Source organism: Ambystoma mexicanum, chromosome 8 (assembly GCF_040938575.1).
Source record: "Ambystoma mexicanum isolate Mex_15411 chromosome 8, UKY_AmexF1_1, whole genome shotgun sequence".
Classification (NCBI taxonomy): domain Eukaryota; kingdom Metazoa; phylum Chordata; class Amphibia; order Caudata; family Ambystomatidae; genus Ambystoma; species Ambystoma mexicanum.
Window position 1 is genome coordinate 1,659,681,211 of NC_090929.1, and position 26,490 is coordinate 1,659,707,700.

Genomic DNA, 26,490 nt, shown 5'->3' on the forward strand with positions numbered 1-26,490 from the left:
GGGGATTAAGTCAATTGTTTTAGGTCAAATAGGCTAATACTTCTGCAGCAGCACTTGTAAAAGGCCAGTTCACTTGGGATAGTGCAAAAACAAAAAGCAAGAAATTGCTCCTTTAAAACAGCGGTTTACAAATTAAGGAAAACGGAGCATAAGGAAGGAGAACAAAACCACATTTTACTGGGAGTCTTTTCTTTATCTTACTGGAGTCCGCTACACGTGCCAGAACTTGTGCCAACTTTGAAATGTACAGACAATGCAGTGCGGTGGGCAAAGTGAATGACATATGTTTCACCCACATGTAATGGGAATGGATGACATGGACAGGGAGGGACATGGTCCGGAAGCGACATCATAGTCAGGAAGTGGTGTGTGAGGCTGCTGGGGGATGCAGTGGCCATGAAACTGCCTTCAACCAAAACAAAACAAACACGCTAGAAGGTGATCACAAGGACTGGTCTGGGCAACCTTCCGTACCAACGTCATCATCATCATCATCATTTAGCCTGCCCGCGACATTACTGAAAGGGACCAGCTATTTGCAAGCCAATCTTGGTCTTGCCACCTTTGTAATGTGGTATCCCTTTATCTGGCACCAAGGAGACCAGTCCAGCCACAAATGATGGGCCATGTCCTTTTGAATGGGAGCACAAGCAGCCACAGACATGTTTTGGGCCCAATCGGTGACGTGCGGCCGAATTCCAATGCGGGAAGGTTTTGAATTAATCATAACCTCTGGCACTACGGGAACCCTGAGAGCAAGGAAATGAAGCTGCAGAAAGCCCAGCAGTGCAGGAATACCAGTGCCTGTGGGTTAATAATTTTTGGGGATACCTTGGGCTTTGCTTGAACTCTTTTACCCGTTTATATAGAATGCTTGTTTTCCCTATTTTTAGGAGAAGTAAGCCCCTAGTGGTAGGCGGGACTCTGCATCAGAGCAGTGCAGTGCATGAAAGACCCGGAGAAGAAGGGGCAAGCCAAGAACGAATAAAAGACCGACAATAACTGAAGAGCCATCATTATGAATCTTACGGGGTGAAATGAATCTTCTAGGCACTTCTAATATTGCAGATAAGACCATGTTTATATGTATAGAAGCTTCATTGGGCATTCCCATTATTTTGGACTGTGTTAATGTATTGTTTGGATCACATTCACACCACTCAAGAGTGTAGCCTTCCCGCGGCCCCCTATACCACAAGAGGCAAAGGAGGTAGATCTCTTAACTGAGGACTTTTCTGAGACCTGGGAACGCCTTATTGTACTAAAGACTACTGCATAGTACACTCGCTTGGTATCTTTATGTCCATGTTAACAATGAAATCAGTTCAATGGGTCACCTTTGTAAATGGAGGCAGAAAACCCATCTCCAATGCATTTTGGACCACAGTTCCGTCAGGGCTGGTTCTGTCCTTCTAGGAGAAATAGACCACCCAATGACAGATTTTAAAATGCCGGTAATCCGTTAATGCCCAATTCCGAGGTCCCTTACCAGGAACCGTAAAGGACGTGTGGTCTGACCAAACGTCCTGGGTCCCGCTAAGGGACTGGGGCGCTAATAACAGGCCTGCTATTCGCGGGCCCGTTATTACTGCCTTCCCCATTGAGCCATATGGGGGCTCAAATGGGAATGGGGAATGGTTGGTTGAATGGGGAGTTACCGGGTCCGCACAGGTCGGAATGTCCCGGCAAGTTCCCATTCAACCAGACCGGTGCCGGACCCGGTATTGGAGGCAGCCATGGCGCAAATAGCACCATGGCTACATCCAATCTCGGATTGAGGGCCTATATCTTGGTCAGTACACCAGAGGTCAGAACCCATCTCCTGTACATTGTGGAAGCCTAGAATATTCCTAGGAGATGAATGCAGAGGCTCGTGTAGGTTGCTGTCTCAGTATTTTTCCATGGTGCATGTTCAGGTTTCTGGAGGACACCCGGAAGTGAAAAGAAATAATTTCAAAATGGTGGTACCCGCCCTGACCTCTTGATATCTCTGAACTGTGCCCATTTTACCTTTCTGAATGCGTTGGCTTTTTGGTTTGTAAAACGTGCGAGGGCCGAGTGGGCAGTTTAGCCTCTGCTCATCCGTGTACTCCTGCAGAGCAGAATCTAATTTGTCGTAGGATGCCATCAATAAACGTCAATGCTTGCACTGTCCACTTTGAGAGGGTGATAGGATCATTTAAAAATTGTGCTGAATAAACAACCCAGCAACTATTTCAAAAGTTGCAAACAGGTCTACAAGTTACTGTTTGCAGACGCAATATTAAAGTAGAAATAGTAAAAAGACATCCGTTCGCAGGTTTGTTTGCTATGTCTATTACTAATCTGCAAATACTTAGCAAGCAGACATATTTGAAACCTTGACAATATTCATGGAGGGTCCAAGGCCCAAGTATTTACTGGATTTATGCCTATAAATGTAATTCGCTGCAAACGCCAAATCTACTGTCTTTGCGCTTATTGTGTTCGTTTGAAGAGGAGGTTGCTTTGGCAAGAGGGCCTGTACAAAAGGCACAATTCACAGGCACTTTCTTATTGCTTTACAGTCACTGCAAGTTGGAAATGCAAAAAGGACAAAACGGGTGACAGGGAGACTGGGGCAGCAAATGTGGCCGGCAGAGAAGAGAGACATGTTAAGTTACACAGCAGTTCATTGGTCACTTACACTGCGCCAATCACATTGCAGTTCATTTGTCACTTACACTGCGCCAATCACATTGCAGTTCATTTGTCACTTACACTGCGCCAATCACATTGCAGTTCATTTGTCACTTACACTGCGCCAATCACATTGCAGTTCATTGGTCACTTACACTGTGCCAATCACATTGCAGTTCATTTGTCACTTACACTGCGCCAATCACATTGCAGTTCATTTGTCATTTACACTGCGCCAATCACATTGCAGTTCATTTGTCACTTACACTGCGCCAATCACATTGCAGTTCATTTGTCATTTACACTGTGCCAATCACATTGCAGTTCATTGGTCATTTACACTGCGCCAATCACATTGGACATTGCAGTTCATTGGTCACTTACACTGCGCCATTCACATTGCAGTTCATTGGTCACTTACACTGCGCCAATCACATTGCAGTTCATTTGTCATTTACACTGCGCCAATCACATTGCAGTTCATTGGTCACTTACACTGCGCCAATCACATTGCAGTTCATTGAACACATGGCAGGTGTGAGAAGAGAATGTTGAGGGAGGATTTAAGGGGCTATGGAGCTGACTCGATGCCGCTTTCCAAGTCCCCAGTGGCTGTTTTACCAATTAGTGGTGGCAGATTCTTAAATCGAAATAGCTCAATTGAAGATATCCAAGACCACTAGTCTCATAATACATTCATTTTATTAAATGAAAAACGAGGAGTTACAATGTTCAAATGAGGTGTTGTTAATGTGTACACACGGTTGTTACCAACCTGTTTAATTATTCTTTGAAACAGAATGACACCAACACTAGTCAGTGGTGAACTATTAATGTGTTACATCAGCGTTCAGTGCAACACGGGGCAAGTTTGCGCAAAGAGGGAACACGTCCTCAGTGAACTCCAGAGGTCGGACCTGTTCAGGGGCACACATGCCGCTATTCTGTGCCGGGGTGCGGGAAATGTGACTGGGGGCAAAGCCTGGCAGGGCCCTAACCCTCCAAGTGGTGCGCCCCGAGTTTAAACCCACCACTCATACTCACTGGTGCTGAATGCGAATCGCGGGGTGGCAAAGGGGGCAGGGACTTGGGTTTGAGCGCACGCCTGCAGGCGCACAGGTGGCCGGGAAGCCCCAGACACAGTTCGGACTTTGAGGACCTGCAAGGGAGAGAGAGAAGAGGTTAAAGGTCAGGGTGTTAACACCATGCTCAAAGCAAAATGTAGAGACCACATGTTGACTGAGGATATGCCTGCCCAACTTCCTTAATAGCCGTTAGCAATCTTTAACCCGCCCCCTCCCTGTAACCCCCCCACCACACAACTGGGAAACACTCATCAGGCTATTCTGGAGGGCTAGATTTCACCACCCCCACCCATCCGGCTTTCTTTCCCAGTAGTGCCCTGGTTTCCCTGGGTTACAGAATTGGACCAAACATCCAGCTATGTTGATCATGCTGGTCTTGCCCCAATGGGCACAGGAGCCCGGAGGCCCAAACGGAAAGAGAAGCCGCATAATGCAGCGAAGGGCCAGAGACTGGTGCCGGTTTGCCCCCTGCACCCCTATAATGGGTGCCTTGAGTCGGTTCTTCTGGATCTCGTTGAGGGTTACAGTATCCCTCCAAGCTTGAGGGCAAAGTATGGGTAGACTCCTGCACCTTCACTTGTCACTCCCACATGCCAAGAGGATGGGCAGCAGAGGGCTGTCGCCCTGGGCACGAGACCATATTTACCCACTTTGAAGCCGTCTCAAGGGGCATAACTACTCAACCCCCCTTTCTTTACAAGTAACATGGCACATCAGTTCCTCGCTCCCTCTGCTAGACCCCCTCTAGCACTTCCATGCCCCCATTATTCCCACTCAATCGCTGAGGGCTACTCAAACTATAAAGAGAGCAACATCGGTTTCACCCTTGCCCCCCCTCCAGTCACCTACCGCTTTAGTCATTCTCAAGTGCGTTAAAGTGGGCCCAGGCCTACACGAGTGCTACACATGCAACCAACACGACACAGCTTTTCCGCCTCACCATCAAGGGGCATGCAACATGCAAGGAGACGGTGCCCACAGCAAGTGCGCACTCGGCTCTGGACGACGCTGCTGCTCTTGCAGAGAAGAGGAGTAAACAACATGTTCTCTGCTCTCTCCCTCAGTGAGGCCTTAATTGAAATTAATTAAAAAAGCTCAGAGTGCCATGCCAGAGGGGCATGTTCTTCTGCAGATCTGATCCCAACTAGATGGGCATTCCAACCCAAAATGCCCAGTGTATCGTTTGAACAAGAACAAAGAGAGCAGACCTAGGCACGAGATTCTGCCGTCTGGGATCAGACGACTATATGCATGGCGACATTATATAAGGGGACAATATTACCCGATAACGATCAAGACTGACATGGCACAGAGAACCACAGACGTGAGAGTTCCCTTGGTTACAGCGCACGCAGCAAGCTTTTATTTGTTCTCAGTATATGACGATAGTTCACTTTGTTGACATCTAGTGAATAGCCCCTGCTCCGCCTCCATGCTCAATAAAGGGACCCTGGTACGGTAGAGATGTACCCATCATTGAGCGAATGCCCAGCAGGACTGGTGCACCAAAGCTTCCAGGGCTGGCCTCTGGCTGCAGCACTCCGCGTGCCCACCCTCCCTTCTCCATTTCCAATCAAGCAAGGGGCTGCCCCTGTTGATTTTATTGGGGGACTCCTTGTTAGCATGATTTTTTTAAAAAGGTACCCGCTGGCACAAGTGCTGCGAGAAGCTCTCTCTGGGCCAGTCAACCAAGGCGATGGTCCAGGCTGCCTAAACCAGGCCTATCGACACTGGAGATAAGTGGGGCTGAAGCTTCAAGAAAGTGCAACAACCATAGCCGGGACTCGCCCTTTCAAACTAGGCCTGAGGGGACCAAAGTGCGGGTAAGGCAGCACAACCAGATTTGAGGTTGGTATTTGAAAAAGGGAGGAATTGGTTGGATTAAGCAAGATGTGTGAAGCCCAGCAGCCAAATGGGGCTCGCGGTCACAGGTTTATTCAACATTACTCTGGGAGAAATAGCAAGCTTGAGTGCAGTCGCCCAAAGGATCAGGGAATATAAAATGGTGGCTGGGATGTTGGTAGGTCTGGAAAAGATCCAGGGATAAGCAAATGTCGGGACTGTTGGGACTTTTGGGACTCGGGACTAGCTAGCATTTTGACTGTAGACCCTGAGCTTCTATCTAGGGCTACAACCAAAAAGGTCGGGGCTACAGCCCCCTCAGCCCCTGCCCAGCAATGGCGGTGATAGCAGCATGCAGAGGGTATTCACGAACTGGCACGAGCAGGGACTAGAAGGTTCAGGTTTAAATTGCAACAGCCTCTTTCTCAATCTGCCTAGCTCTAACTCTTCACCCCCTGCAACTAATCCAGAACAGGACTGCAAGCCTCATCCTTGGCCTCAAGCCCAGGCACCACCATCCCTCCTGCCCTGAAATCTCTCCACTGGCTCCTGGTGGCAGCAAGGATCAAGTTCAAGACCCTCTGCATAGTTCACAAGGCTTTCTGGGGCCAGGGACACAGCTACCTCCAACTCTCTCTTCCAAACACCTTCCCTCTAGAGCTCTTTGCTCAGCCACCTCTAACTCTCCGAGGATCAGATGCTTCTCCAGGCAGAGAGTGGGGGGTAGATCTCTCCTCTGCAGATGCCTCCCTCTGGAATTTTATCCATTTCCAACACACCAAAGCCTGTGGGCATCAGGGCACGGAAAACAGCTCTCCAAGCAAATTACAAGTCAGATATATAGGGAAGCCCAGGAGGCATACATTTATGAGAACAGAATGGTTTTCATAGCTTTTTTGAACGTAGATACGTGTGCTTCACATCTTAAGTCTGCGGGCAGCTTGTTTCATGCTAAGGTTGCTTTGACGGGGTACAAGCTTTCTTTACACTTCACACAGCGAGCTCTAGGCCGTTGCAGTTGCATGGAGTCTTTAGATTTGGCGTTTGACTGAATTTTGAACGTTGATATGTGCTTTGAGATAGCTCGGTGCGTCTCCAAACAAGCATTTGTGGATTACAACATTAATCTTAAACACAATTCTTGCTTCCACAGGGAGCCAGTGGAGGTCTCTCCTGTGCTGCAAGATATGTTCCGACTTCGACACACTTTTTACTATTCCCGCTGCATCATTTTGTAAAATCTGTAATCTTTTAATACACCATTTACTTGCTCCGCCAAGAAGTGCGTTGCAATAATCTAGTCTCGATAAGACTAGAGCTCTGATTAGCGTGGCACAATTAGCTGCAGAGATAAACGGTTTTATCAAGCATATAAGCCTGAGGTAATAGTTATGTTCTTAGTCACATGTGTAACTTGAGCGTCTGATTTGAGGGATGCCTCAATGGTCACCCACAGTGTTTTGACTTTGGACTGTGTGGAATATGTGCTTATCAATGAAAGTTTTTCATCAGCAGCTCCTAGTTTGTCTCTAGCTTTGTCAGAGCCAAAAATGAAAAGCTCTGTTTTCTGCCCATTCAAACAAAGTCTGTTGTCCATCACCCAGGTGTAAATCTTTCTGTATGTGGATGCAATCATTTCTCTGTCTATTTCATAATCTCCACGGAGTCTAAATAAAAGCTGAAAATCAGCAGCGTAATTAGTAAAATATAGCCCCATGGTCACACAGATCTGCAGAACACATTAAAAAAAAAACAGAGACAGGCAAACCCCCTCCGATTGTAATCTCTTCCACGGTAGAGGATGCATTTTGCCAGATTATTTTAGATTTCCAGTTGCTTAAAAATGAGTGAAACCATTTAACTGAGCTAGGAGAGCAAATTCCACTTCCCTGGATACATTATAGCAGTTTAGTACGATCGACAAAATTGAACGCCACTGAAAGATCAAAAAGTATCAGCAGACCAGCTTTGCCTTCATCTACAACGTCCAACATTTGGGTCTATAAGTCTACCATAGCAGTTTCGGTTCCGTGTGCAGTTCTAAATCCTGATTGTCGCCGATGTAAGACGTTAGTTTTCTCAACATATTTTTGGAATTGAGTGGCTGCGAATATCCAGTACCTTCAGCAAAAATTGGGCATTAATAATAGGTCTATAATTAGAAAAGGTAGTAGGGTCTAAGTTAGGATTTTTCAGTAGTGGTGTGACTGTCACACTTTTTAATAAGTCCGGTACTTCGTTGTGTGAAAATGATGCATTTATAAAATGAGTTAAAAACGGCACAAGAAATCTCTGCATTTTGTAAAACTATTTTTGACAGTAAAATGTCCATTTGACAGGTAGTCAAACGCATTTTCTTCAATGTTTTAATCATCAGGGATTCCGATGTAGTGGATTCAAGTGAAAATGGTTGGGTCATAAGCATGTTTAATTGACAGGTGGAGGTCTGAGTCTCATCATCCTTATGTGTTTTTCTTGCACTTGCAATTGAGGATTGTGCTTTATGTAGTTTATCTGAGAAAGCCTTTTGTACTGCTTCACAGTCATCGTTGTTAGGAGTGAATTGTCGAATTTGGGCTTTCGGTTTCTCTATTTATTTGACGATCTTGAACAGTGTTTTAATGCCATTTGTGGAGCTTGAAATTTGAGTGTCATGAAAGCTTCTTTTAGCTTGGAGGGTTTTTGATCTGTAGTTTTTTTCTAAGACTTTCCATTTCTCTTTATCTACTAATATCTGGGTTTTCATCCATACTCGTTCTGCCTTTCATTTCTCGTTTTAAGGAGGTCAGTTGCGGAGTACGCGATTTCTGATATTTGATTCTAATTTTCTCCCCTTTTAAAAAAGTCAACTTGGTGGGGCGTGGCTTGGAGCGCCATCGATGTGGCTGCTCTCCTAAAGCCCTCTGTGGGAAACCCGCTGTCGAGGCGAAAATATGCGGCTTTTCGGAACGCGGCTGGGTCGCTGCTAGCTGCCGAGATGCCCTAAACACCTCAGGCACCACTGGCCCAAAGATAAGAGCATAACACTCCTCCAATATGCCGAAAATCGAAAGCATTGGACGGCGTCCGAATTTCCAAGATGGCAGACTCGCCTCCCGTAGAGCAATGAGGGCGGAGCAGATCCTAACGAGTACCCTGGTGGTGGACGAGCGCTGAGACCCAGGGATATGTGCGATCTGCCTGCACCCCCCCTGCCCACGGACCCGCAGCAGCTGAGAACCCACAGCAACAGATAGAGGCAGCGGGAGAAGCGGTGGAGGCCCGCCTCCGTGAGATGCCGTGTTCACCCGACTCCCAGCGTGACACACGCTGGAGCCCGCAGTGCCCCTCATGGCTAGGGAGTCTCCCGCGACTTACTCCGGGGAGGCCCGGTCCCTCCCATGAAGAGCAGCACCTTGGGGGAACATTGTGAGAGACTGAATGCAACGGCGATCTGCAGCACCACAGGGACACCAGCGCCGATGCGAGCATGAGCCCATAAGAAGGTGAGCCTGGGCCTCAGCATGGAGATCAAGAAGAGAGAGGGCTAGCCACATAGGCCATTACAATAAGGGGGCCTCGTGGAGGGGAGCATCCCCCCCCTACTCTCTCCACACCCTCTCCCTCCCCCTGCAAGCATCTCTCAAACCCAGCTGAGGCTTGGCCACTCTATCAGCGGCGTTGGATCCACTACCCCTGCCTCTTCTTTGACGGGTGCTGGGGAGCCACAGGCTGCAGGCACACCCGCAACAATACCTCTCTTCTGGAACAACATGAGGATTTCACACTCACCTCCTGGGGCGCCCCGGCCCATACCCCCGCTCAGCTCTCTGCCCCCACCCCCACACCCCCAACTAAAGGAGCGAGGGGAATCACCATAGCCTTCTCTTTGCCAGACTGTGCACCCCCCCACCCCCATCTCTCTTCCTAGCCCGTCAGCAGGACTATGAACCCTACTTAAACATCAATGGGGGAGATCTCCGCTACTATGAATCACGTGGCCGCGGCACCTAGCCTGAGCCTCCACAAGAACCGAAACCCGCAACCATCCCGCAAGAGAGGCAAGTGGACTCACCAAACAACGAAACACCCCACCCGCCTCCCCAGTGATCCCATACCCCCCTGAGACGAAGTAAACGTTCTTCACTTATTTCCTGGGGCGCTCCAGCCCACATTCCCGCTCAATAACTTTCCCTCAATTCAAAGAAAGAGTGAGACTAGCACATTGCCCTTGCTACCACAGGGTAAACAAACCCCCTCCTCACCGGAAGGCCATAATCCACCTAAACTTCGGCGCCATCTGAGCTGGATCTCGAGTTCCCCCACCCCAACGAACCCCAGGACTGCTTTGCCACAACCTCAACCGGAGCTCTCTGGACTGTGCCCAAATGAAAGCTCCTAGCACCGCCCCCACCCCGCCCCCTTCGAACCGGCACCATGACCAAACAAACAAAAGCCAGTAAGAATGCGGACATTGCCACCATGCTTACGGCATCAGACAGAGGGAGAAAACCCGAACTCATTAAGCTCACCCCACAGAAGCCCCAGGAGGAAGGAGACACCTCGGCCACCAGAGGAGACCTGCTGGCTTTCATGGCAGATATTAAGGCTGAATTTCGGTCCTGCATGACAGAACTACCAAATTAGAACACACTGATCAAAGGGTGACGGAGGTAGAGCAGAGGATGGGGGTGATCGAAGACCGCTCTCAAGGCCAGTCAACCACACTGGGGGAGATCCAACACTCAAATCAGAGCCCTTCAGATAAATGTGAAATCCTTGAATTTAAGCAGGACGATCTTGAAAATAGGGCCCGCCGCAACAACCTCAGATCCGAGGGATCCCATCCTCTGTCCTAGACAAAAACCTGCTGGAATATGTGGGAGACCTTTTCCAGACTCTGCTTCCGAACCTGGACAAATCTCAATTACTGCTGGATCGCACCCATAAACTGAGTCTACGTCGGGGAGTGGACTCGGACCTCCCTCTGGGTGTTATCACCAGGGCCCATTTCTTCACCACAAAAGAGGCTATCTCGGCCATCAGCCGCTCCGCGACAAACTCTCCTTTCAGGGCTCACCTCTCCAGATCTATCAGGAGATCTCACTCCTCACCCTCCAGAAGAGAAAAGCACTCCGGCCTCTGGCCCTCTTCCTACAAGAACGCCCGGTGCGGTATAGATGGCTATTTCCAACGGCCCTACAGTTTTCATTTAACGGCACCCTCCGGAGAATCGCCCATCTTGAAGATGCCAGCAAGATCATGCGCCTGTCCTCACCTAAGACCGCCTCACCAGACCTAGAGACAGAAGGAGACTCGGAGGCTATTTCCTCCCCGAAACCCAGTCAGTCCTCATGGTCCAGGGCACCTCCACGGAACAACAAAAGGAGGTAGACAGGGATGGAGTTGCGCTGCATGTAACCCTCCCTCACTCACCAATCGGGCGCCCAGCTCCCGCATACAGCAAGCTATCATTCCAGACCCAGCTGGCAACCGCTACGGACGACGGCGGCGGGCTTTACCCACGGCCCATGCCCATTCCAAGGTACGTTCCATCTCGATGTCCTTGGAATTCAGAACCACTTCGAGTGACTTGATTGGCCCCGTTCGGCAGGGGCGCCGCCGCACTCACAATGCCAACCACCCCACCAGTTAAAGTTATGGCCTCCTGTTGGGGGCCCATGCTAAAACCCCAGGAGCAGGACGACGCACAACTAACCCACAACCGTGATGGCAGCTAGTCTGCTCCCCTCTGACCCCCCCGAACCCTAGGGCAAGTGGGACTCTAGCCCAAGATCACCAGGACCTACATCTCCTCTCACTTAATTTCAATGGGCTGAATTCCCCCGCCAAGCGTATATCGATTCTACAGAAACTTCAAGACGAAGAGGCAGGGGTGGCGATGCTCCAAGAAACTTACTTTCTCCCAGCTGACTTCGGGCGACTCTGCTCCCGAATATACCCACCTCAGTTCTTCAGCTCAGGAGGCTCCAAGAAAGGGGGCACTGCGATCCTTTTTAGGAAAGGCCTGAATCCCCAGGTCCTGGACTCCAAAGCATGTCTAGATGGCCGGTTCATAGCGGTTAAATTCCTTCTATTAGGAGACCTCTATACCTTTGTCTCAGTATACGCCCCTAACTGAGGGCAGGCAATCTTTTACGATGCTGGGTGCCTCTCTCTCGGGCTTCTTAGAAGGTCAGACGATAATCGGGGGAGGAGGGGGGGGGATTTCAATGGAGTACCAGACCCTTCCAGAGACAAATCCTACCCCCCCATTCCTGGAGACTTTGCGCAGGCACTCTGCCTCTTGCGCCTTTTCAGAACCTTGGAAGTAATGGACTCATGGCGGGTGCTCCACCCCTCCGAGAAGGATTACTCCTTTTATTCTTACGTCCACCGAACTTTCGAGGATTGACCACCTCCTGACTTCCCCTCAAACTCTTGCCTACGCTAACGAGGTAACCACTGGCCCAAGGATATTATCCGACCATGCCCCAATAATTATGAAGCTCCGAACCCACGACCCCAAGGCTAACTCCCAGCTCAGATGGTCTCTTCACGACCCAATCCTTAATGACATGGCAAGAAGGGACAAAATCACAACTACGTTTAAGAACTTCCTCAAAGATAATCCGGTTGCAGACACCTCTCCCGCTAACACTTGGGACGCGATGAAAGCAGTGATTAGAGGTACATTGATTGCACAAGGGGTGGCCTTTCACCATAACAGGCGACAATCCCGCCTAGCTCTCGAGGAGGAACCTCGGATAGTGGAGGAAACACATAAGAAAAAAGGCTGGTCTCCTGGGACACAACAAGCCATCTGCACAGCCAGAAAGAAGCTAGAGGCCCATTACACCGAGCATACAGCACAACTAATGGCCAAGACCAGGCAGTTTTATTATGCCAAGAACAACAAGGTGAACAAGTTACTAGTAGCCAAGCTGGCCAAAGCAAGAAGCACCAATACCATCTCAGGGCTGCGTGACCCACAGGGAGTGATCCAATATGCAGAATCAAAGAAACAACAGCTGGCAGTAGACCACCTAACCCAGGTGATGACCGCACCCCCAAGGGATCAATCTAAACAGGAGGAATACCTGGGGGAGCAGCCTTGCCGCACCTGCCCGATCCGGCGACAGAGGCCCTGGAGGCACCAATCACTGACGAGGAGGTGGTGGAAGCCATCAAATCCCTCAAAACTCGGGCCCCGGGCCCAGATGGATTCTCTGCAAGATTTGACAAAATATTTAAACCCCGGCTGATAACACCCCTCACCCCCCCCCTTCCCCTTGGTAACACTCTTCAACTCCTTCGTTGATGCAGGAGTCTATCACGATCCTCCTACCCAAACCAGGGAAGGACCCGAGGGACCCAGCTTCATACAGGTCAATATCCCTGTTAAACATAGACGCTAACCTATATTCCAAGATTCTGGCTAATCGCTTAGCTCACATCCTCCCGGATATAATTCACCCCGACCAAACAGGCTTCATGCTGAACAGGGCAGTAGGGGACAACATTCGTAGAACCCAGAATCTGGTGGACCTCGCTTCCCGAAACTCCCATGTCCTTGCACTCATGGCCTTAGACGCCATTAAAGCATTTGATAGGGTGGACTGGCCTTTCATGAAACTCACCTTAGAGGCTTTCGTGTTTGGCCCGGCATTCCAGACAATGGTATTGGCCAATTATAAAACCACAAAAACCCTCCTGAGGATAAACGGGTTCATAACAATCCCGATCCCATTAACCTGTGGGACAAGACAGGGTTGCCTCCTGTAACTCCTACTCTTTGCGCTAACAATGGAACCTTTTGCCCAGAGGATCAGGTTGAATAACCGTATCAAGGGCCCTCAGGTTGGCCCATCCCAACATAAAATTGCCATGTACGCGGATGATGTGTTGCTCATGCTCTCAGAGGCCAGCTCTTCATTAAAGCACGCCCTAGAGAAAATAGCCAGTTATGGGGAGGTCTCTGGCTTCGCAGTCAACTTCTCCAAATCGGTGGCCCTGGGCATCGGCCTCCCCCGGGAGGAACGGGAGGCATTAATCAAGATGTGCCCAATCACATGGGAAAGACAGTCCATTCCTTACCTAGGAATTCATATTACGGCAAACCCAAAGGACATATACTAGGCCAACTTCCATAGACTGTTTCAGGAGCTGGAGGGGTATCTGAAGTGCTGGGCAACACAGGAAATTTCATTGATGGGGCGCATAATGGCCTGCAAAATGAACTTGCTCCCACGATTCCTCTACACCTGCTCCTCCCTCGCAGTAGCCATCCCAGAACTGGCCCTTAGAGACCTGCAGAGGAGAATGCTAAAGTTCATCTGGAGGGGCAAAAAGGCCAGAATTACCCATAAAATGTTGGTGGGCTGCTCTAGGCTGACTGGGTTGGGGGTTCCCGATCTACAGGCATACAGGGTGGCCGCGCAATTGCCACACGTCCACGCTTGGCAGACAGTCACAAACCGCCCCAGATGGGTGGAAATGGAACAAGCACAACTTCCACTCCCCCTGCGATTCCTCCCACATATTCCACCCACCCTCAGAGAATGTTGGAAAAAACTCCTGCTGACGACCAAACACACCCTGAGCTCCTGGAATTGGGCTCTGAAACGAAAAGGGAATCCCGAGAGGATTAAGCCCCCTATCGCCAATCTTCCACAACGCAACCTTCTCACCAGGGACGAACACCCTCAACTTCCAGAACTGGATATATGGAGGTCTTGAGACTGCGGGGAACCTACCCTGCACATTCGAACAATGCAAGGAGGTGTTCCAATTTCAGGAAAGAGATATACATATATCCAACTGCGCCACTGGTGCTCGCATCCGCAAACCCGCCAGGCGGCCAAGCGCCCCCTAACCGCTCTCGAACTAACGCTTAAGGACCTTCCACTTTGAGGCAGGATTTCGACCCTATATAGACGTTTTCTGGGAGACTTTCTAATTGCAAAGACTCGATGCACGGCCCATTGGGAGGCCGATCTGGGACACCCGATTGACAACCAGGCATGGGTGGACATTTGGGCTCGTACTCCTCATCGACCTGTCTCACCAACAAGGAACGTGCTTACAAGGTCATGTTGCGTTGGTACTACTCCCCCCTCAGGCTTCACCACATGAATGCCCGGATGGATTGTTCCTGCTGGAGAGGGTGCGCCCAACCAGTCTCCTTCCTTCATATGTGGTGGACATGCCCAAAGATCCAGGAATTTTGGAAACGGTGCCTGTCAACTATTGAACAGAACCCCGGGACTGCGCTCGCGCTGGAGCCCGAACCCATCCTGCTGGGGGTCCCGATCCCCGAGGTCTACCCGCGCTCTGGGAACAGAGCGAAACTGCTAACCCAATGTCTCTTAGCAGGCAAAGCTTTGCTCGCCCGCTTCTGGAAATCTCCGGACGGCCCCTGCATGGCTGAGTGGTAGGGGAAGCTATGGGACATAATCGCGGAAAAGGTAACCGCGGTAAGGGCAGGTGTCCTCCACCACTTCCAGAACATCTGGGCCGCAGTGTTGGAATATGACCAGCGATTCCCCGCTCTGACCTATAAACCTATCAGCGCTCGGTGGACTTTGAGGGATCAAGAGGACTCATGAGGGGGAAGCTTAGAGGGCGAGACTGCGAAGAGGGGATCACAAAGGGAGAGGGCTTGGGACCGAGGGAGGGGGGAAAGGACTTGGGTCAAACGGGAATGTTGAAGATGGGATATGTATGACAATTCTGTATATTTTTCATCCTGCCCTGGTTTAAAATAAACATGTTTTAAAAAAAATAAAAATAAAAAGGTGCAACTTGATCGATAAGTTTACACATATTTTCTGTAGAATTTAACACTAGAGAAGAAGGTGTATCTTGATTAGACTCGGTATCCATTTGTTCCTGAATAACTGTCTGTAATTTGTCTGATGACAGTTTCTTTAGATTTCTGCTCGTAACTAATTGTGTTATATTCGCTTTATGGAGTACCTTAGTAGGAAATAGAACTTCAAAAGGTTATGGTATAATGGTCTGACCAAACACATGGTTTAATATCAATACTATGGGTACTCAGATGCTTGACTGCAACCTAGTCAAGCACATTGCCCTGCTCATGCGTGGGCTCATTACTCAAAATGGTAAAGTCGTAGCTACACAATAGCTTTTCTAATTCAATGGCTTCCGGGTCTTTAGGATTACCCATCCATTTTTTGAAGTCTCCTAGTAAGATAGGATGGTTGTTGGGAGTATTACATTTAGATAGAATACCTGAGGTTTCATCCAAAAACAAAAAGATAATTCAAATGGGGGCGAAACAGCAAGATCAGGTTAATGCAGTCATTAGGGGAGCTAATAACTTTTAACAATATAGTTTCACAGCCCGTACATGTGATGGGTGATTGTAAAAAGTACATTTCTTGCTTGGCGATAATTGCCAAACCCCCTCCTCAACCCATTTTTCTGTTTTGGGCATAAAAGCTATAGCCATCTGGGTGGCCAGGTCAACATTAGGGCCACTCGAGCCCCGAGCCACGTTTCAGTGATGCACATTAAGTCAATGTTTTGATCCTGAATGTGGTCTGCCACACTGATGGCATGCTTGTTGAGCGCCTGTGAGTAAAGAAATAGGACCCCAAGGACTACAATTCTAATGGTTGTTGTAGTTCCATGACCTACCTACGACGTGTAAAGTGTTTCAATTAAACTAAACACAGAGAAATGAATGGATCAAAGCTAAAAAGTTACATATTGTCCAGGCAGTCGATTTTAAACAATACACTGAATTTAAAACTAGGTATATCAAAATTTAAAAATTTCGTTTTTCAGAGCAACAATAATTCTAAAAGTGAATAGGGCTGAACTGCTAGAATCTACAAGTAAACTTGCTCACAAACTGTTCTCTGGGGTGCCCCGCCCCACCTCAAACTTGAACTGGACCACGATAGCGGCCCAAGGCCTACATTTTCTCTTCTGCCTTCTCCCTCTCGCTTCCTTGATAACCTACCCGTCTGCGGCGCTGACTGGTTCCTTGGTACACTCAGTGTCCCACTGGGTACTAGGCTCCTCCATGACCAGTTTTCCTTGCACTGCCTCCTGGTCTGCCGCGCACTTAGGGCTGCAACCCCTATAGTCCCCTTGAACTTACCCAGAGCCGCGATGCCCTGGTTGCACTTACTCAGAGCTATGCTGCCCTGATTGCACCTCCCCTTCCTTTCCCCTGCACTTCTCGCTGTCGCACTTGCAAGTTCCAAATGCCACAAGGCCTAGTAGGATTGTTTGTCTAGTCTTCCCTCCGTCTCCCCTTCCTTGTCGTGTGGCGCCTAGAATCACTTGTGTACAGGCACGTTATAAATATATCAATTGGTTCTGAAATGGTGATAAAGTAATATTGGAAAATTGTTCAGACAGTGGAACATACCAGTGCTTCGTTGGCACCTTTTTGCAATGGTTACTCGGATGCCGCGACTTAACAGAATGACAGTGGCGATAGTCAAGGCATCTCATCGAAACTCATTGGGTTTGGAATATCGCAAAGGGGATATTTTTGGTTCCGACTGGGTTCCAATGTATGGCACTTCTTACCTAGCCATCCTTTAATTGGCCTTCTGATTTGAGTTTCAATAACTTTGGGAATCTTGTTAAACAAATATTTGATAGTTAATTTAATAAAAAGCATTTGGGGTGGGCCGCTGTGAAAAAGAATCCAGATGGACCCTTGGATTAGCCGTTTGAATCCCAAGACTTCTTTGGTCTCGAGCTACTGCCTTGCTGGGAAATTATCAATGATGTCGATCCAGCCAAAGAGGTCACCAGTCAACACAATATTGATTGATTGGCCACTGATTACATCAGGTTTTTTCATTCCGGTAGGAAGTTAGGGTCTGAAGGGAGTTAGGCAATGAGGATCCAAGTGCAGTGCTTTGTTTGGGACAAATCTTCAGTGCCAGTTCAAAGGTATTGAAACCACCAAGGTCGATTACATGGCATTTAAGAGCATTTGGATAGACATAGGCTATGCCCTCCAACTCCCTTTTTGTGTTTCTGTTTATTTAGTAGGATTTAGAGTCAGTCGAGATGAGGGCATCAAGAAGAGAAGTCTTTGAAGTGTGGTGGGACAAGCCGCCACAAAATGTTGTTTACATGAAGGTTTGTTGTAGAAGGTTGGCAGCCATTATCTAATGAAATAGATGCACAGGGCATGTCCACTGGTAAGCAATACCGCTGGTATTCCAGCACAAGTGTAAATGCTTAGAGGACAGCAACAAGGGAAGCGTCGTCAAGCTTCAGGAACAGAGCTCACCAAGCGCCATCATCTGCAAAAGCCGGTTAAGAAATGTGTGCCAAGCAGCTTGCCCAGTGGCATTTGTTGAGATGAAATGGCTTGAGCCTGGTCTACACACTATGGGTCCACGGCGGGAGAACAGGAGCGGCCAGAACATCTGTCCATGGGCAGCACAACTAACAACCAAGCAAAGCAAATAGATGGTTGGATAACAAGATGAGACTAAACACAAATCATACCCAATTCAAAATGGCGAAGCGGAATCAAGCAATTGGATACGCCCCAAATACATACACCGACACATTGCCATGGACCGTGAAGGTTCGTGGTGACTATGCCACAAATGGCATCCACCTAACAGACGGGGCCCCAACTTCCGTTACTTCCATTGACACCCCAGAGTTTGGACATTGCCGTGAGGATTATAATCAGGGAGATCAACCATAGCTCTCAACCATTTGTGTCATAAAGGCGGGTGAAAAGACCCGAATTTATTTTTGGCGGGTGAAAGGACCATTGAAATGAATGGGCGTGCAGGAGGCTTGGCGGGTAAGTCAGCTGTTTACAAGGCGGGTGACACCAGCCAAAAGCGTGTGAGTTGAGAGCTATGGATCAACGCAAGCCCAAAAATACATATTTACCAAAGTTGGCAGCGCATCCTGGTCCTGGGAATGCTGGACGGTAGGAAGACACGGATTTACAGATATTAGGGGTCTTCTGGGGCTACTATCGGCCACTTTATGGCGCGTTGACCATTTACGATTTAAGTTAATGCTCTGATTATTTACTGGTAATCTTCATTATTCCTAGTCCTACTCGTCACAGTACTTCTCATGAGGCCCCTGCCTCCGCCACAGGAGCTTCTTCTATTTCTTTAAAACCCTATAACTCCTCCCCCACATCCATGTCACTCAGTTTCATATTACCAAGCGGGAGCATGGGACCTTCCCCGCAGGGAGGGTGAGGAGGGTCGTCAGTACTGTGACGAGGAAGAGTAGGACTAGGAATGATGAAGATTACCAGTAAGTAATCAGAGCATTACCTCCACTTTTCCTCGTCCCAGTACTTACCTCATGAGGTATACCAAAGCAGCAACGGGGGAAGAGGTCCCAATGAGAGACAGAGCCAAAAACAGTGCAGGAAAACACACCCACAATACCTCTTAAATCACATCCCCCACAGACAAAACTCCAACTACGAAGGAACCAACCCCCGAGTGGGAGAAACTCAACCCATAGCGGTTGAAGAAAATGCCTAGACCAGCCAAGGCGGCAGCCATACAAATCTCTTCCAGAGAAAACCCTCCTTGCATCGGCCCAGGAAGCCGCCAAACCTCTGGCGGACCGCCCTGTTCGTGAGCAGGCACAGACAGGCCAGAAGCCACATAGGCCCTGGAGATCACAACCCGGAATCATCAGAAAATGGAAACCACAGATGCGTTATGCCCAGCCCCAGCCGGACCACAAGCAATCAGAAGACTATCAGACTGGTGGAAAAAAAGCAAACCTAGCCAAATACTCCAACACGTCCTGCCGGACATAATGTTAAGCCAAGCCACCTCCTCAGGCATTCTCGGATCATGAAGGAGAACCAGATCCTGAGAGGTGTGAAAACCGAGATACAATTTAAGGACAGAGTCTGGCAGCACCCTCAGGAAAGGAGGGTGACATAAGAGCCCCAATCTCCCCAAGCCTACGGGCAGAAGCGAGGACAATAAGAAAAACAGATTTCAGTGTAAGATGTTTGATATCAATCTCGGAAAAGGGCTCAAAAGGAGACCCTTGAAGGAACCGTAAAACTAAAACAAGAGGGAGATCCCAAGGGGGAAGCACTTTATCAGCACAAGGACGGGAAGAAGAAAAACCCTGGAGCAACTTCCCCACAAACACCTCCCCATCCAAATGACCATCAGAGTCCCCCAAAATGAATTTCATGGAGACCCACTGAGAGCGAAGCCTGGAAAAAACGGCCAGGCCCCTGTCAAAACCGCTCTTGGAGGAATCGAAGTATAGCAGAGAGGCCAGAAAACAGGGGAAGGATCCCAGACCGCCCATACCAGTCTCGGAAATGGCCCCAATGCCTGCCAAACACCTACACAGTGGAGGGTCTAAGAGCATCCATATTGGACTCAGGATCTGAGAACCCCCGAGATATCAACCTAGACTTAGCAATAGCCACACTGCCCATTGCATCCGGTGGACTTCCAACCTCAGATCCCCTTGAAGGGGACATGGCCACCTTGGAACCAGCCAAGGTTCCTAGGACCGAAGCACTGACAGACGGGGGAGCCAACTCAGGCAGGACCAGAACGGAGCTAACAACAACAACACAGTCACCCTGGACACTCTGTTGCGCCAAAACACCCGGGGCATAAGGGAAAAACCCCAAGGCCACTGTACAGAGAGGGCGTCCATCCCCCAATCCCCTCGGCCTGAAACCGAGAGGGGAACTTCTGCAGAGGCCGGGTATGCAAACAGGTCTAGAACGGTGACCCTAATCCGACACAGGTCACCACAAAGACCTGGGCCAACAGGACCAGTTCCGCAGAGGAGTGAAACCGGCATCTCAGAAGATGAACATTGTCCACCCCTCTGATACGTGAGGCCACCAGAGACACCAGATGAGATTCCTCCCAGGTGCCTATCAGCGCTGCCAGAGCATTCAAGGAGCGCCAGAACCCCTTTTGCAGATGCCATATGCCAAGGCCGTCGTATTGACCGATCAGACCAAAACCGCCGACCGTCCAGCAACTCCTCGAAGTACACCAGAGCTTGGACAATGGCACAACTCTTGCCAATTGGATGATCGCAGACTCTCCCCAGATCTCACAACCCTTGAGCTGAGAGGACCCCCCAATGTAGACCCCCCGCCCCCCAACACATTCTGCTGGCGTCGGTAGTCAGAGAGGCCACAGGAGGAAGGACCATGCGCACCTCAACCTATAGACCTGAAACCCCCCGCCACCATAGCAGGGAGACTCGGAACGCTGGGGACACTGAAAACAAAACTACGAAAGCCGATACGTCGGGAGCCAGTGGGAGAGAGTATAAGACACCAGGGGATGTAACTGAAGACTGGCTCAAGGAACTGGAAAACATGCAACACGCCACGTGCCCTGTAACTTCAGCAACAGGCGAGCCAAGACATACTGCCTTCTGAACAGCCAGCAAGCACCCCCCCCCTGCACAACATCCAGAGTACACTCTGCAAGCCCCCACGTTGAAGCGTTCCGTCCGGAAAAGCAGTGCAGAGCCTTGAGACCCATAAGCAGGTGACACATCCTAGAAGGCATAGGGACCAGGAACACCAGCAAGTAGAAAACTTGACCCCGAACAGGGAGAAAAACGGGCAAGACGTAACCCACAACCATTCGGAGAGAACGGATCCCATGGCCAACTACTTGGACCGTGAGCTGGGTACCAAAGTCCTAACCATGCAAACCTGGACAGGAGGAGACAGGAACGGCAACTGATACCCCCCCCACCCCCAGAAGCCCAGCAGACCATGGCCCCCTCAGCCGACAGAGGAGCCACCAGGCTGGCGTCAAAAAGGGCAGAGTACTGTCACAAAGCGGGGCAAAGCAATCTATCCCCGATAGCAGACATCAAAGGCAACCCCCTACCTGGGGTATGCCTATACTGGCAAACACACTGAAGTGACATCCCCCTCCACCGGCACCAGGGGCTCTGAGAACCCCTCTAAGCACAGACATGTGCCACCATGTGCCCTATCACTTCCCACAAGTCTGAGAGGAGGCGTGAAAGCAACACGTCGGCACCGGAGGACCTAGGTCCTAAAAGAAGAGACACTGGGAACCCCCTGCATGGCCGTTACTTCCATGACGCAATTTCCATAATTCCATGCCGGAAAAGGGAAAAGAAAAATCAACTCCTTTGACCTTCCCTCGCGCAGTTCAGAGGAAGAGGACAGGACAAGGAGTCTGCGTCCATAGCTAGCACAGACCCAAACACACCACATGACTGAGAGGTGGCTTGAGCCCTGTATCCAGTAGCTGGTAGCCCCATGCTCTAAATGGTTCCAATGAGTCGGTCTAGGAAGGACGAAGGGCCGAGTCAGCACCGCTGAGACTCGAACCCGAAGTGTAGACTATGCCAAGGCCGGTACCCTTCCGGCCGCTTGCAGACGTGTCCAAATCTGCGCCATTTTTACAGGCAGCATGCAAAAAATGCAGCCAACATCCGGTGCAACCTGGGCTGTTTGCGTCTGAGGAGCGGGTGGTATGTGACATGCCTGCGACAGAGCAGAGCCCCCGCACTTTCAAATACTCTCTGCCACAGTCACCATGAAAAGAAGCAGAGAGGCCTCACAACAAAAGGGAAGGCTAGCACATACTGCCAAGTGCTTGCCATCATTTCCAATAAAGATGTGTACACAGAGCACGAGGATCTGGCCTGTCAAATCAAGATGGCCAAAACAGGAGGAGAGGGGAAAAACATCAAGCCCAGTCCTCCCCTCTCCTTACCTTCCCCCGGGCCGTGCAGGACCCGGGACACAATGCTCACGCTGCAGTCCGGAGCCCAGCAAAGAACCGAGCGAGGCAATCCAGCTCAACTGTGACCCCAAGCCCCGCAGGGGGCCCAGGAGCAGCACCACACCTGAGGGAGCCGTGGGCCCCGCCACACAGCCCCCCCCCCCCCCATAGGGCCAGCAATCAGTGCTCCCCAGTACCCCGCACCGGGAAGGAAAAGTCCAACCTGCCGGAGGCAGGAAAAATTAAACTGAGTGACTTGGATGTGGGGGAGGAGTTATAGGGTTTTAAAGAAATAGAAGAAGAAGGTCCTGTGTCGGCCGTACTGGGACGAGTGGACGTGGAGGGAATGCCAATATTTTAATACCTATACTGCTATCATTTTGCCCGCATTTGTGAGGTCTTTCCTTGCATCCATCTACATCAAGCCTCAGAAGGTGTATTGGTCGCTGACTAATGAACACCGACTCTTAGCAAGTAGGAAATTGTGCCTAGCAGGCATTGGATGAATAGATGAATTATGCCGTGGGAGGGTAAATACATTGCTGACTATATCTGCCCAGCTCTTGTTCACAGTAATGTGAGGGGAGGGGGGAAAGGGGTCCCAAGACGTGCGGAGCAATACAAGACATGTAGGGGGGCCAGAATCTGTCTATAGGGTGGCCTGGGGGGGACGTAGTGACTGAGAGACACTTGCCCCTGCGTGCCAAGACTTTCCAACGAGTATTTGCCAGTCAGCGACAATGCGGACGTCGCTGCAAGTAAAATGGGAGCAGAGCAGCACTGCAGCACCCCCAGACCAGCAGCAAAATGAACAGCCAACCACATCCAGGGGTGCACCGGGAACCAAAAGAGGCCCTGGAAATCATTCTGCAAGCGGCCCCATATTACACATTTTACCTATGAGAACACAGCACACTAAAAGGGGTCTACCAGGAAATCCCCCGAATGCCCTATAAGCCAGTCAACCAAGAAGAAACGGTGCACAAAGCAACATGAACTCACAAAATCCGGAAAGTAAAATGCCCATTACTGGCGATATGGGGGCATTTCATGTCATCTAGTTATTGTGAGGAATAACTGCTCTGCCTGCAGAGGTCACATGCCAGCCTCCCGGGTGTACCTGGCACGGCCCTCCTCCGAGCATGAGGAGGGACCACGTGGAAGCTGTGAGCGTCACTGCAGGCGCTATACGGGCTCAGTGGGCGCTTTGCGCCTCCACCCGGGCTGGGCTTGCGCTATGGTCCCGCTTCTGTTCTGAGGCACTTCCATGTGTAATCCTCAAACTTTAGACGCCCCCTCCCCACCAAGCAGGGGGAAATACACAGCTGTACCAGCCCCAGGTATAAACACTCCCCGCCAGGGCCAGAGGCCAGTCCCTCCCCCCTCCAGGGCCAGTCTTCCGCTCCCTTACCCCCGCACGCAGTAACCTTGCCCAGGAGGCCGCCATGTTGCAGCAGAGAGTCAGTGAGAGTGTATGGGGCGGGCGCAGGAGGATGGGAGGGCCGCTTACATGCACAGCCCCTCTCCAGCCTGGCTCCTCCCGCGGCGACGGGTGCTAGTGTGAGCTGAGTACCAAGGAGGAGGGGCTCGGCTTTATCCCTACCTGACTGAAGGGGCATTCAGAGGGGTGGGGAATTGGGTAGGGGCATGGGCTGGCTTCCTCCTGTTAGACTGAGTAGCGGGTGCAGAGACTTTGGGAGGAGGTTGGGCTTTACCCTTCAGACTGGGGAACTCCAGGGGTGCAAAGAATGAGGGAAGAGTCTGGGCTATACCTGTCAGACCGAGGAGCTCCAGGGGTGCAGAGAATGGGCCTGAACCTGGGCTATACCTGTCAGACTGAGGAGCTCCAGGGGTGCAGAGAATGAGGGAAGAGTCTGGGCTATACCTGTCAGACTGAGGAGCTCCAGGGGTGCAGAGAATGGGGGATAAGTCTGGGCTATACCTGTCAGACCGAGGGGCTCTAGGGGTGGACAGAGAATGGGGGGGAGGGGGCTTGGCTTTACCTGTCAGACTCAGGAGCTCCAGGGGTGAAGAGAATGGGGGCTGAGTCTGGGCTATACCTGCCAGACTGGGGAACTCCAGGGGTGCAAAGAATGAGGGAAAAGTCTGGGCTATACCTGTCAGACCGAGGAGCTCCATGGGTGCAGAGAATGGGGCTGAACCTGGGCTATACCTGTCAGACTGAGGAGCTCCAGGGGCGCACAGAATGGGGGATGAGTCTGAGCTATGCCTGTCAGACTGAGGAGCTCCAGGGGTGCAGAGAATGAGGGAAGAGTCTGGGCTATACCTGTCAGACTGAGGAGCTCCAGGGGTGTAGAGAATGAGGGAAGAGTCTGGGCTATACCTGTCAGACTGAGGAGCTCCAGGGGTGCAGAGAATGGGGGATGAGTCTGGGCTATACCTGTCAGACTGAGGGGCGCTAGGGGTGGACAGAGAATGGGTGGGCTTGGCTTTACCTGTCAGACTCAGGAGCTCCAGGGGTGCAGAGAATGAGGGAAGAGTCTGGGCTACACCTGTCAGACCGAGGAGCTCCAGGGGTGCAGAGAATGGGGCTGAACCTGGGCTATACCTGTCAGACTGAGGAGCTCCAGGGGCGCACAGAATGGGGGATGAGTCTGAGCTATGCCTGTCAGACTGAGGAGCTCCAGGGGTGCAGAGAATGAGGGAAGAGTCTGGGCTATACCTGTCAGACTGAGGAGCTCCAGGGGTGTAGAGAATGAGGGAACAGTCTGGGCTATACCTGTCAGACTGAGGAGCTCCAGGGGTGCAGAGAATGGGGGATGAGTCTGGGCTATACCTGTCAGACTGAGGGGCTCTAGGGGTGGACAGAGAATGGGGGGGGGCTTGGCTTTACCTGTCAGACTCAGGAGCTCCAGGGGTGCAGAGAATGGGGGCTGAGTCTGGGCTATACCTGTCAGACTGAGGAGCTCCAGGGGTGCAGAGAATGGGAAATGAGTCTGGGCTATACCTGTCAGACTGAGGGGCTCTAGGGGTGGACAGAGAATGGGAATGGGGGGGGGGCTTGGCTTTACCTGTCAGACTCAGGAGCTCCAGGGGTGCAGAGAATGAGGGAAGAGTCTGGGCTACACCTGTCAGACCGAGGAGCTCCAGGGGTGCAGAGAATGGGGCTGAACCTGGGCTATACCTGTCAGACTGAGGAGCTCCAGGGGCGCACAGAATGGGGGATGAGTCTGAGCTATGCCTGTCAGACTGAGGAGCTCCAGGGGTGCAGAGAATGAGGGAAGAGTCTGGGCTATACCTGTCAGACTGAGGAGCTCCAGGCGTGTAGAGAATGAGGGAAGAGTCTGGGCTATACCTGTCAGACTGAGGAGCTCCAGGGGTGCAGAGAATGGGGGATGAGTCTGGGCTATACCTGTCAGACTGAGGGGCTCTAGGGGTGGACAGAGAATGGGGGGGGGCTTGGCTTTACCTGTCAGACTCAGGAGCTCCAGGGGTGCAGAGAATGGGGGCTGAGTCTGGGCTATACCTGTCAGACTGAGGAGCTCCAGGGGTGCTGAGCCTGGGCTATACCTGTCAGGCTGAGGAGCTCCAGGGGTTCAGAGAATGGGAAATGAGTCTGGGCTATACCTGTCAGACTGAGGGGCTCTAGGGGTGGACAGAGAATGGGGGATGAGTCTGGGCTATTTTTTTTTTTTTTTTTATTTATTAAGTTGTTTTAATCAAGAAACTTGATTTTTCAACAAATATCATAAATAATACTTTCAAAACAGTTAACAAAATACAAAATATTTATTAATAGTAATAGGATGCGCAATGGTTGATGACATTTTTAGGAAGAAGTCGTATCATTCGATAAGAACCTCATTAATAGTTTGATATATATGCTCACAATTTGCTATGATTTAATCTTTTGTCTTGGAGTTTTAAACTGTAAAGATAATTCAAAATAGCGTACTTAATTAACTGAGTATTGGAGTGAAACAATAGCTCCCACAATTTTTCAGTTGTTGTTATGACATAATCTTGTAATAGAGGTTTAAAATATAAAAGTCTCTGCTTAAGGAGTGATGGGCATTCTGCACATAAATGTTTCATAGATTCAATGGCTCCTCTGCAGAACCTACATGGTAGCTTGTCATCAGTTATTAATTTACGATTATGTAATATTTCGTGAGTCGGCCATAAATTTAAGCGAAAGCGCA

The 26,490-nt window shown here is 50.2% G+C and overlaps 1 protein-coding gene across 1 annotated transcript in view; it reads right to left on the reverse strand.

Annotated features, from left to right (window-relative positions):
- Window positions 1–23,892, reverse strand: part of PRDX3 (peroxiredoxin 3) — an 89,807-nt gene extending 65,915 nt beyond the window's left edge. Inside the window, exons 1-2 of the mRNA XM_069611929.1 lie at window positions 23,739–23,892; window positions 3,703–3,817 (exon numbers count right to left, since the gene is read on the reverse strand). Of these exons, the coding sequence (XP_069468030.1) occupies window positions 3,703–3,817; window positions 23,739–23,774 (151 nt within the window). The 5' untranslated portion in view covers window positions 23,775–23,892. The remainder of the gene's footprint in view (window positions 1–3,702; window positions 3,818–23,738) is intronic.
- Between the last annotated feature and the right edge of the window lie 2,598 nt (window positions 23,893–26,490).